General features: G+C 47.8%; 1 protein-coding gene across 1 annotated transcript; it reads left to right on the top strand.

Annotated features, from left to right (window-relative positions):
- The first annotated feature begins 5,903 nt into the window (after positions 1–5,903).
- Positions 5,904–11,413, top strand: LOC148832014 (lectin-like). Its single transcript, XM_088919097.1, has 6 exons — positions 5,904–5,972; positions 6,208–6,280; positions 8,121–8,248; positions 9,035–9,175; positions 10,821–10,932; positions 11,047–11,413. The coding sequence occupies exons 2-6, from the start codon at positions 6,229–6,231 to the stop codon at positions 11,118–11,120; spliced, it is 507 nt and encodes a 168-aa protein (XP_088775223.1). The 5' UTR covers positions 5,904–5,972; positions 6,208–6,228; the 3' UTR covers positions 11,121–11,413.
- The last annotated feature ends 692 nt before the right edge of the window (positions 11,414–12,105 follow it).

Raw genomic sequence — 12,105 nt, 5'->3', positions numbered from 1 at the left:
GTCCTAATGCCCCAGTATAGTGACGGGGACACTATACTATAAAAAGGCGCCATCCTTTGGATGAGATGTAAAACTGAGGTCCTGTCTCTCTCTGGTCATTAAAAATCCCAAGGTGTTTCTTGAAAAGAGCAGGGGTGTTACCCTGGTGTCCTGGCCAAATTTCCCTCTGGCTTTTACCAATCATGGCCTCCTAATAATTCCCATCTATTATTTGGCTTCATCACACTGTTCTCCTCCCCACTGATAGCTGGTGTGGGGAGACTCCCACAACCCTTTGTGTAAAGAAGTGTCTTCTGTTTTCATTTAAAATGCACTTACATGTAATTTCCACTGGTGTCCTCTGGTTCATGTTTCACTGCTGATTGTGAAGAAATTCACTGGGTTGATTTTGGTAGTGTCTTTGAGGATTTTGAAGACTAGAATATGGTTCCCTCACACTTTGTTCATTACTTTGTGAGGAAAAACAACAATTCATTATTATTTTAAAAGACTGTTCCTGCTGGTATTGCTTTTTGAACAACCCAGCATTAAAAAGGGACCACAGAATTGTTTTTGCTATAGTGAACAAAATTCCTTTGTTGGTGACAAATTCCTTTGCTGGTGACAGCATCCTACTGTAGGTGGAGGAATACGCTTCAGTGTGTAGGGATAAAGCTGTATGCCCTTTATTCCTTAATCTACTTACTGATATTTATTTTTTAATTTTTGGCTTGAATGATTAAGGAACACTGTTACACATATTACTTGTTTAGTTTTGTTTTCTGCTTTAAATACCTTAAATACTGTACAATATGAACATCATTTAATGTACAGAAAGTGTTTAGTTAAATAAACTGTAATGGCCAGTAATTAAGACAAAAACGTAATACTGTTGTCACTGTAACACTTTTGTGTTACACAAAATAAAGTGTGAAAATTATTGTGTGATTTATTTTGGGGGGATTCAGGAACGAATCAGGGGGAATTATATATTGTAACGCAACGGGGGCTCCGCGGGCGCCCTTGCCGCATCTGGTCGGCCCAAAGTATAGGTGGCTCGAACCCGGGACTTCCGCGTCTCTCTGCAGCGACCCAACCCCGTGAGCTAAAGAGAGATCTCCCTACAGCCCAGTAGCTGTAGTCCTGCTATCACAGGGAAGGGCGGTGACGTCACCTGCTCTGGTACGCCGGCTCTTACACAGTGTCTGTCGGCCGTAAGCGTTACACTCTCCCCCGCTTAAATCGCCGTCCCCGGCGAAGGGCTATCCCACCCCGCTTCTGACACCAATGTAACGCAACGGGGGCTCAGGCGGGCGCCCTTGCCGCATCAGGTCGGCCCCACACTGTCCGGGGCTCGAACCCGGGACTTCCGCGTCTCTCTGCAGCGACCCAACCCCGTGAGCTAAAGAGAGATCTCCCTACAGCCCAGTAGCTGTAGTCCTGCTATCACAGGGAAGGGCGGTGACGTCACCTGCTCTGGTACGCCGGCTCTTACACAGTGTCTGTCGGCCGTAAGCGTTACACTCTCCCCCGCTTAAATCGCCGTCCCCGGCGAAGGGCTATCCCATCCCACTTCTGACACCAATGTAACGCAACGGGGGCTCCGGCGGGCGCCCTTGCCGCATCTGGTCGGCCCCATCCCGACTGAGGCTCGAACCCGGGACTTCCGCGTCTCTCTGCAGCGACCTAGCCCCGTGAGCTAAAGAGAGATCTCCGTCCAGCCCAGTAGCTGTAGTCCTGCTATCATAGGGAAGGGCGGTGACGTCACCTGCTCTGGTACGCCGGCTCTTACACAGTACCTGACGGCCGTAAGCGTTACACTCTCCCCCGCTTAAATCGCCGTCCCCGGCGAAGGGCTATCCCATCCCACTTCTGACACCAATGTAACGCAACGGGGGCTCCGCGGGCGCCCTTGCCGCATCTGGTCGGCCCAAAGTATAGGTGGCTCGAACCCGGGACTTCCGCGTCTCTCTGCAGCGACCCAACCCCGTGAGCTAAAGAGAGATCTCCCTACAGCCCAGTAGCTGTAGTCCTGCTATCACAGGGAAGGGCGGTGACGTCACCTGCTCTGGTACGCCGGCTCTTACACAGTGTCTGTCGGCCGTAAGCGTTACAATATAATCTTTTAAAAAATAAAGTTTCAATTAATGATTTTTTTTATGAACAGTTTCATGGGACACATTACGTTTTTTAATTGATTTCTGTACAGGGAGAAGCAGCGAGTCTCTATGACCACAGGAGGACACCCTGCGTGTTGCAGAGGTTGCAGAGCACAGCTCTGCAGGTAGCAGACAGCACACCTCGCCCTCTCACACGCACACACTCTCAAAGTACCCCCAGGGCTTGCCCTCTCTGAGACCCAGAGCACAGCAGCTGGCAGGGGGCACCAGCAGAAACAAACCCGTAACGACACTGTGAGTATTACGCGATAGCAGGAAAGTCCTATCCCAGCAGCCTCCGGGGCAGAGGGGCTGCTTAATTACCATCCTGGAAAGTTACAGCCCCCCATCACTCTGCTCCCACAGAGCACTGCCAGGTGAGTATCCCCAACAGCCCCCCGCGCAGACAGTGTTCTGTCACCTCACCGTCACACGGTGGGAGGGCTTCATCAGGCCTGTTGTCCAGGGGCGGAAGGAGGCGAAGAGGCAGGGACTGTGCCGCTCAGCAGGTGACAGGATGTGACATCACCCCTGTCACTGGCGGTAGGTTCAAATCCCCGGTGAGACACTGTTTTCGGGCGGCCCTGTGGCAAAATGGATAGGGCACTGGATTTCGAGGCACTGACAGGAGTCCCATCCCACCAGAGCCACAGACAAGAGGCGGCCATTTGGCCAGTCTGTTTGGTAGTTAGTAGCTAACTTTGGTGAGAAAAGCCAACACATCGGCTTATGCCACATGACTGGGCAGCTTGTTCCAGACTCCCACCACCCTTTGTTTAAAGAAGCCCCTCCTATTCTCAGTTTTAAATGCACTTCCACGGTCTACAGCTGCATAGTCAAACAGACCCAGGGTCTCCCGGCTTTCAGTCATGCTGACTTGTGCAGAACTTAATTCTATTGATCGGTGGCTTAGTCGGAAGGGGATAACGTACTGTCCAGATCTGTGCTCCCTGGAGCTTTGCAGGCCTCCTGCGCAAAGACTGCAGGTCTGTGGCTGTCTGGGAGCAGGGTCGCAGAGCCCTTCATTAGCCCAAGCTGTCGGCAGTGAACCAGACTGGCCAGGACAGGAATCTACCAGTCTCTCCCACTTACTGGTCCAATCCTAACGCTGTCGCAGCCCAACGTCTCTTCCTGTACACAGACCGGGGCAGCGGCATTTCTAGCCTGAGCAAAAAAAAGATCATCTCTGCCTGCAAGGATGCAAAACTGCAATTTGCTAGCGCTGCAGCCTCCTCAGAGAAGAACTCGGCTGTCTGATTGAAGTGCAAATGCGCTGGCGAGAGTGAAACTGACTTGCAGCCTGCAGGAGAGAGCAGAGAAACGAGCTGGGGTTAAAAATAAAACACCTGCTGTAGGCAGGAAAAGTGCAGTCCATCTCTGCGGCCGTTCCTTCCGAACCCCGTGTCAGGGGTGACAAACGGCGCAGCTGGTACAGTAACCGCACAGGAAGAGGAAGCCGAGAGCGCGTGCGGGGGTGAGAGCTCACACCTCCGGCTGCACGGCGCGCTCGGCTCCGAGGGCGAGAGAGGGAGAGGGGGTCAGGGGGGCGGGGGTGGGGAGACCTTCATTCTGCACCGATGAAACAGCTCGGCCCGGCTGCTGCCTGGAGAGGAGAGAAACCTCTGAGGGAAACCTGTGCCCGGAGCAAACATCTGTCCAAAACAAATTAAAAACACTCGCCAAAGACAGGACTGAGTGGACAGCCTAACAGCATCTTCCCTGAGCTGTCAGCTTGCTCCTGGTAATCAGAATCCAGTAGATCACAGGCCCACAAAGGCACAGGAGCTGTGGGACCATTTAGGGATACCAGTTAACCCAGCTGTATGTGATTCCAGTAGATCACAGACACCAGCCTGTGTGTCTGTGAAGGGTGGGAAACTGGAAACTGGGGCACATGCAGGGAATACTAAGAGAGCATGGACACCCCACTCACATAATCAGTTTAATCTAAATAGCCCACGACAGTTTACAGCAAAAGCAAAAAAGACAGGTCGAAATTGGAGGAGTCTCTCATAGACTCAATCGCTTAGCTCTAGAGACATACAGTAGTGCTGCACACAAGATGCCTGGTGTTCATCAGTGTGGAGCCTGGTCTTCCTCAGTGAGGAGACTGTATCACCCCACTGTGTGGAGGCTGGTCTTCATCAGAGTGAACAGACTGTATCACCCCACTGTGTGGAGCCTGGTCTTCATCAGAGTGAACAGACTGTATCACCCCACTGTGTGGAGCCTGGTCTTCCTCAGTGAGGAGACTGTATCACCCCACTGTGTGGAGCCTGGTCTTCATCAGAGTGAACAGACTGTATCACCCCACTGTGTGGAGCCTGGTCTTAATCAGAGTGAACAGACTGTATCACCCCACTGTGTGGAATCTGGTCTTCATCAGAGTGAACAGACTGTATCACCCCACTGTGTGGAATCTGGTCTTCATCAGAGTGAACAGACTGTATCACCCCACTGTGTGGAGCCTGGTCTTCATCAGAGTGAACAGACTGTATCACCCCACTGTGTGGAGCCTGGTCTTCATCAGAGTGAACAGACTGTATCACCCCACTGTGTGGAGCCTGGTCTTCATCAGAGTGAACAGACTGTATCACCCCACTGTGTGGAGCCTGGTCATCATCAGAGTGAACAGACTGTATCACCCCACTGTGTGGAATCTGGTATTCATCAAAGTGAACAGACTGTATCACCCCACTGTGTGGAGCCTGGTCTTCATCAGAGTGAACAGACTGTATCACCCCACTGTGTGGAGCCTGGTCTTCATCAGAGTGAACAGACTGTATCACCGCACTGTGTGGAGCCTGGTCTTCATCAGAGTGAACAGACTGTATCACCCCACTGTGTGGAGCCTGGTCTTCATCAGAGTGAACAGACTGTATCACCCCACTGTGTGGAATCTGGTCTTCATCAGAGTGAACAGACTGTATCACCCCACTGTGTGGAGCCTGGTCTTCATCAGAGTGAACAGACTGTATCACCCCACTGTGTGGAGCCTGGTCTTCATCAGAGTGAACAGACTGTATCACCCCACTGTGTGGAGCCTGGTCTTCATCAGAGTGAACAGACTGTATCACCCCACTGTGTGGAGCCTGGTCTTCATCATACAATAAGTAAGGCATTATAGTACTCTAATCTTGATGAGATAATATTTAAGCTTTTAGCAACTAATGAAAACAAAAGTGCTTTTTAAAAAGTGTGAATGACAATTAGAGTTCTCTGAGACAACTAACTATAAATATGAATTTGTTGTTGAGCCTTTCGGCAAAAACTGCCATATCACGTGTCTTTGCACACATCACACACAGAAGAAACACAACACACTGAAATGTATCAGGTATCATAGTTTACAGTCAGTCAATGCATCCAGGACAATGGGCTCCCTTAATTCTGAGAGTAAAAGACAAACATTCTTCCCTAAAATAACGACTCTGATCCCAGAGTTCCATCACCTGCTGAAATCAGAACAGCTTCCAATCTGACTGGGAGAGGAAACTCAACAGCACTGCAGCTCAGTATGTGATTTCCTGCCACAGGCAGTCGGTGGTGGAGACAGTAAATTTGTGTTGTTGTAAATGTCTGCACTAATCTGTTGATCATGCAATTTAAAGTTGTTGAATCTGAATTTCGACTAACAGACAGGGACAGTGGAATGAGCGACAGTGAGAGGGGTAGACTAAGAAACAGACAGAAGAGGAAGAGGGGAGGTGGAGAGCAAAAGTTTTTTAGAAAACAGTGAAAGGGAAAGAGGCAGAGGGAGGAGGTGAGAAACCAGAGAGAGATAAGAAGCAGAGTGAGAAGGACAGAGAGACAGTCGTCCTCTCAGATTGAAAGGTAAGAAGGCCATTTCAGTTTGGGATTGTAGATACTGGTTTCAGATCTCTGGTTTCAGAGAAAGATGGTTTTGTTAACTTGTGCAAACAGGGAGGAGGGAGAGGGGAGAGACTGCAGCAGAGCTCCTTCACAGCACCCTCAAACACAAAAGGTCAAACTTCCAAAAAGATCTGTATATTATTGAAGGTCAGAAAAGTAATATATGTGTGTCTGTGTGTGTGTTTTGCTTTCCTAGGCAGACTACAAAGGAAGAGAAATGAAGGCTGTTCTTGTGCTGCTGGTCTGTGTGGCCACTGTCTGTGCACTGGGTGAGTTACTGACCGCATGATTGTGCTGAGTCTGTATAGGGGAGAAGAACAGAAAGGTGAGATAGGGAGGAGAAATTTGGGAAGAGAGAGACAGGAGAGAGACAGTACACATGACTATACACATGTACGCTCACAGAAATCCCCCATTGCGTTTTCAATGAAAGCTGGTTTAGGACATAACCCTGACTAGTAACTACAGAACATGAAATAACCAGAGAAGACATTTCTCTCACAAATTAGTGGCAGCATAGAGAGTGTGTATTCTATACGTTGTGTATAAACTTTGTGCTGTAGGCTATATGGTGTGCGTATGTGTTGTACACTGTGTATTGCAAAATTTGGTATATAAAATGTGTGTTGACAGGAAGTGTGTGTATTGTATACCGAGTATATAAAATGTGTGTTGTAGGATACACACTGTGTGTATTGTACAGTGTGTGTATAAGCTATGTGTTGTAGGGTACACACTGTGTATTGTACAGTGTGTTTAAACTGTGTTGTACGTTACACACTTTGTGTACTGTACAGTGTATATAAACTGTGTGTTGTAGGATACACACTTTGTGTACTGTACAGTGTGTGTATAAACTGTATAATGTAGGATACACACTGTGTGTGTGCAGTAGGCTATACAGTATGTATATGGAGGTGGTGAGTCTGAGAAACTGACACAAAATGTTCTATATTTGTGGGTCTAACCAACAATCCTCATTCATTCAACAAACAAAGTTCATAAAGTGCTCCCTACAGTCAGGAATGGCGCACAGTGAGGTCATATTTTCTTTGGTGCTGCCACAGATAAATCACAGCCTAACACACAAGAGACAAATGCAAGGTCTTGGTTCTACAAGAACAGGCCCACATTGCTGGAGTGCAGGCCTGTAGGACAGCAGAGCTCACTCACAGCCCTCCTGTGCCTCCACTTCCAAAGACAAACCTGATCTCCGGGGCCGTCCCACCTTCCAATCCCACAGTAGGATCAGAATTCCGACAGGTTGCTGGTTTCCCAGGTGACTCTAACAAGTCCTGGCCACCGTGGGCTGCCCAGCTTGCAGGCTCTCCAGAATTACTGGAGTCCCTCTCGTTCTGAATGGTCCTGTACTGGTTAAATGTTCAATGACAACATTATAATCCACATACTCTATAATCCATAGCTATATCACCCTGCAGCTCTCACCTGGCAGCCCACTGGAGCTCAGCAGGTGTGAGCCTGACCAGTACCTTAATGGGAGACCTCCTGGGAAAGCTAAGGCTACTGCTGGAAGAGGTGTTATTGGGGCCAGCAGGGAGAACTCGCACTGTGTTCTGTGTGGGTCCTAATGCCTAAAAGCACAGGCGACACTATACTGTAAAAAAGGTGCTGTCTTTCGGATGAGACGTAAAACCGAGGTCCTGACTCCCTCTGGTCATTAAAAATCCCAGGGTGTTTCTCGAAAAGAATAGGCGTGTTATCCTGGTGTCCTGGCCAAATTTCCCAGTGTCCTTTACCAATCATGGTCTCCTCATAATCCCCATCTATGAACTGTCTTCATCACTCTGCCCTTCTCCCCACTGATAGCTGGTGTGTAGTGAGCTTACTGGTGCACCATGGCCATATGACTATGGCTGTCGCATCATCCAGGTGGGGCTGCACATTGGTGGTGGTGGAGGGGAGACCCCATTACCTCTAGAGCGCTTTGAGTGGAGTGTCCAGAAAAGCGCTATATAAGTGTAATGTTTATTAGGATTATATAAATCTACTTTAAACCTGACACATAACAATGCGGCTCCTTGTATAAAGTGTATGTACTGTGCTTATGAAGTATGTGCAGTGTATTTAGAGTATGTGTTTTCCTACCAGATGTGTGGCAACACTGCTCAGCCCGCTTCCCCCAACCCTGCCCTATTCAGAAATATAAGGACTGGTACAGCGTGGGCTCACTGTGTGTGAAATACTACAACACTGCTCTCAACTACTCTGATGCCGAGGTGCCCGTCTGTGTTTCTCTGTGTATACGTCTCTCTCTGGGTATCGTGTCTGTCTGTGTACGTCTCCCTCTGCTCCTGTGCCAGTGTCCCTGCAGAGGTGATCAGTAAGGATGAGTGTTTCATTGTGTGTCTTTCTGTCTGTACTGTAAGTCAACAGTGCCCTGATCCTGTGAAGGAGCAGTGTCACAATGTCCATGTGTCACATATTAAACCACCCCCACAAGCAGGCAATCTAGCTGTCTGTCTTCCTCCATGAGTCATTCCCTGTGTGTCTGTCAGTACTCTCATAGAGTCATATAGTGTTCAGTCAGTGTATTAACTCCTCTCTCTCAGTGCAGTGTTAATGTACTGGAGTGTCCAGTCAGTGTGTCTGTACTGTATTAACCCCTCTCTCTCAGTGCAGTGTTAATGTACTGTAGTGTCCAGTCAGTGTGTCTGGACTGTATTAACCCCTCTCTCTCAGTGCAGTGTTAATGTACTGGAGTGTCCAGTCAGTGTGTCTGTACTGTATTAACCCCTCTCTCTCAGTGCAGTGTTAATGTACTGGAGTGTCCAGTCAGTGTGTCTGTACTGTATTAACCCCTCTCTCCCAGTGCAGTGTTAATGTACCGTAGTGTTCAGTCAGTGTGTCTGTACTGTATTAACCCCTCTCTCTCAGTGCAGTGTTAATGTACTGGAGTGTCCAGTCAGCGTGTCTGTACTGTATTAACCCCTCTCTCTCAGTGCAGTGTTAATGTACTGGAGTGTCCAGTCAGTGTGCCTGTAATTTAATAATTCCTCTCTCAGTTCGCCTGCAGAAAGGAAGTCCCAGGAGGTCACCTAGTGTCAGTTCACAGTAACCAGTCCAACACTGACCTTCTGTGCGTCGTCATGAAGTACAACAACACCAACCCTCGTATCTGGCTGGGAGCCTTTGAACTCTTCAGAGTGAGTTCCTGGAGACAACTGTGGCCGACCACCTGTGTGACTCTATGGTTCTGTCCGTCTGTCTGTGTGGGACTTTGTGGGACTCTATCACTCTGTTTTTCTGTGTAACATGTCTTTATCTCTGCCTCTTTGTATTAGATCACTCTACCTTTTCTCTAGTGATCCCCCTGTGAGGATATACTCTCACTCAGGGGCAAACCCTCAAGGCCAAGGGTGACTGTGTTCCACAAACCCAGAGCTGCCTGATAAGACCAGCATCTTATCCAGACTCCCTGTCGGGTCAAGCAGGTGCTGTCTCAGGAGATATGAGACTGTGTACCATCTAACCCGATCAGGACAAGCTGAATTGGATGTTTATGCTTTGCTTCCTTGTTCTGCGTGTCTTTGGGTCTCAAAGTGCTGTTTTGTCTTGAGATACTCTTCTTCCATCTGGGTCAGTGAAGGGCCACAGTCTTCCAGGAGCTGATATCAATGTAGTTTTATTATCGAATTTGCAACACTTCTTCTGGCCTCCGCTGGTGTGAATGCCTTGGCTAAGCTGGGCAAAGAGAGACTTCTTAGGGAATCTGGAGTCTGATGTCCAGATGACTCGACCAAGCCAATGGAGCTGATGGCAGATAAATATGGGTTCAATTCTTGCAGAGTCTTGGGAGAGAGCACTGATTTGGTGTGTGTGTCCCGTCTTTGCCACGTGAAGTCTTCCACACAGAATGCCTTTCGTAGTCTGTTTGGTGATACAACTGCATGTGGTCCATGTTTTAGAATCCTACAGTGGAGCAGGCGACTAATGGTGCTAAACACGTTTCCTCTGCTGAGCAGTCTTCAGGTGGCAGGGAGAGAGAGGGAAAGAATCGAAGGAGAACACAAGAATGATCCTGTGAGATTGGGCATGAAAAAATTGAAAGGCGATCCAAATGAATGGGAGTCTGGGAAACAAATTCGACACCGTAGAATTGTGAAAGGCTGAACCCTGAAAATGAATGGAGAGGTGAAAAGAAATAAGATGACCATTGAGAGATGGTAGAAGGTGTGATCTGAGTTTAAGGATAATTGCGGCTTCTGGTGTCTGTCTGGAATAAAAGTTCCTGCTGAAGGATTTAGAAATAAAGGTCAATGGGATCATGGATAGGAGGGGTGAAATGGAGCATTGCTGTATTGGAAAGATCTTTTCTCCTTGTTTTCAGAGAACACATCACATCAGAGTGATTTCTGCTCTTTCTTGGATGAGGCAAACTTTTAAATTTCTGGTGTGCCATGTTATGTACTGTAGTGTTCAGTCAGTGTGTCTGTACTGTATTAACCCCTCTCTCTCAGTGCAGTGTTAATGTCCTGTAGTGTCCAGTCAGTGTGTCTGGACTGTATTAACCCCTCTCTCTCAGTGCAGTGTTAATGTACTGGAGTGTCCAGTCAGTGTGTCTGTACTGTATTAACCCCTCTCTCTCAGTGCAGTGTTAATGTACTGGAGTGTCCAGTCAGTGTGTCTGGACTGTATTAACCCCTCTCTCTCAGTGCAGTGTTAATGTCCTGTAGTGTCCAGTCAGTGTGTCTGTACTGTATTAACCCCTCTCTCTCAGTGCAGTGTTAATGTACTGGAGTGTCCAGTCAGTGTGTCTGTACTGTATTAACCTCTCCCTTCCTCTTTCAGACTGGACTGTTTGTCTGGACCGATGGTACTGACTGGAATTACTGGAACTGGGTGCCTGGTCAGCCTGACAATACAGCCAATGCTGAGGACTGTGTGGAGATGAACTGGAAGAGTAAGTCAGTCAGTGTGTTAGTGTAAATCAGCTTGTTAGTCAGTCAGTGTGTCCGTCAATCCAATACTGTCATGAGGTCTAATCATGGTGTGTTTCTCCACTTTCTCCACTCAGACACAGGGAAGTGGAACGATGATCGCTGCTTTTACAAGAAGAACTACATCTGTGCCTTCAAGAACAGAGCATGAGAAAGTGAAAGGAGCCACCTGTACTGCTTTGCTGCTCTGCTTTCCACAAGAGACACAGGGTCTGGATACAGAGGGAGAGAGAGAGAGAGAGAATGAGGGAGAGGGACTGAGAGAGGAAGAGAGGGAGAGGCTGTGGACAGTGTTTCTTGTTCTGCTTTGCTTGTGCTCAATAGAGGCTCCACTGTCATCTCCTCTAGGAGAAACCCATCAGGTGCTCAGTGAGAGCAGCTTCCACTGCTACTGATTGTGAAGAAACTGCAAAAAAATAATAAAAAATACAACAAACCTCAAAACATTGTAACATTCTAGTTTTTCTTCTCTTTGTAGCCAGCAATTCCATTATTATATAGTCCCATAAATCCCTCTGTGATCAGTCTCAGTGTTAGCACATGCATGGTGACCTCACAGACACACAGAGACCTACACACAGGCATAGACTGACAAAGAGGAGCACAGTCAGACACTCACAAAATTACAGAGAGAAACACTCATATTCTGACAGAAAGTCTGAGTTACACTGATGTTGTTGCAGACTCTCTCATTACTTTATTATGGGCAATACCCATCCCACATGGCCCCAGTCAATCACGGTGTGCCACAGGGTTCAGTCTTGGGCCCATTGCTTTTTATTATTTATATGCGTTCAGTCAGATTATACTCAGACATGGTCTTCAGTTTCACTGTTATGCAGATGATAAAAAAGATTTACATTAAAACGTCTTCCCCCATCACCTATCTCTTGATTGTGTGACATCAAACTTTGGTTGACAACAAATTTCCTGATGTTAAATAGTGAGAAAACAGAAATTTTACTGGTGGGCAGCAAACGTGAGCTGGAAAAGGTTTCACAGTAATGGTGGATAGCTTCCCCATTTATCCATCAACCATAGTCAGGAATCTGGAAGTCACAGTTGATCAGCTCCTGTTGTTTGAGATTCATGTGGAAAATTTGATTAAGACATGTTTCTTTTACCTTAGAAATATT

The sequence above is a fragment of the Atractosteus spatula genome, chromosome 6, assembly GCF_055471065.1.
Source record: "Atractosteus spatula isolate fAtrSpa1 chromosome 6, fAtrSpa1.hap1, whole genome shotgun sequence".
In the NCBI taxonomy this organism is placed as follows: Eukaryota; Metazoa; Chordata; class Actinopteri; order Semionotiformes; family Lepisosteidae; genus Atractosteus; species Atractosteus spatula.
This window is presented reverse-complemented; position numbering and strand designations above follow the sequence as displayed.

Bases quoted from the DNA above. Each gene is read 5' to 3' on its own strand.
- LOC148832014 (XM_088919097.1), top strand. From the start codon at position 6,229: ATGAAGGCTGTTCTTGTGCTGCTGGTCTGTGTGGCCACTGTCTGTGCA. The intron at 6,281-8,120 runs GTGAGTTACTGA...TTTTCCTACCAG, and splicing joins GGCCACTGTCTGTGCACTGG to ATGTGTGGCAACACTGCTCA. The intron at 9,176-10,820 runs GTGAGTTCCTGG...TTCCTCTTTCAG, and splicing joins GAGCCTTTGAACTCTTCAGA to ACTGGACTGTTTGTCTGGAC.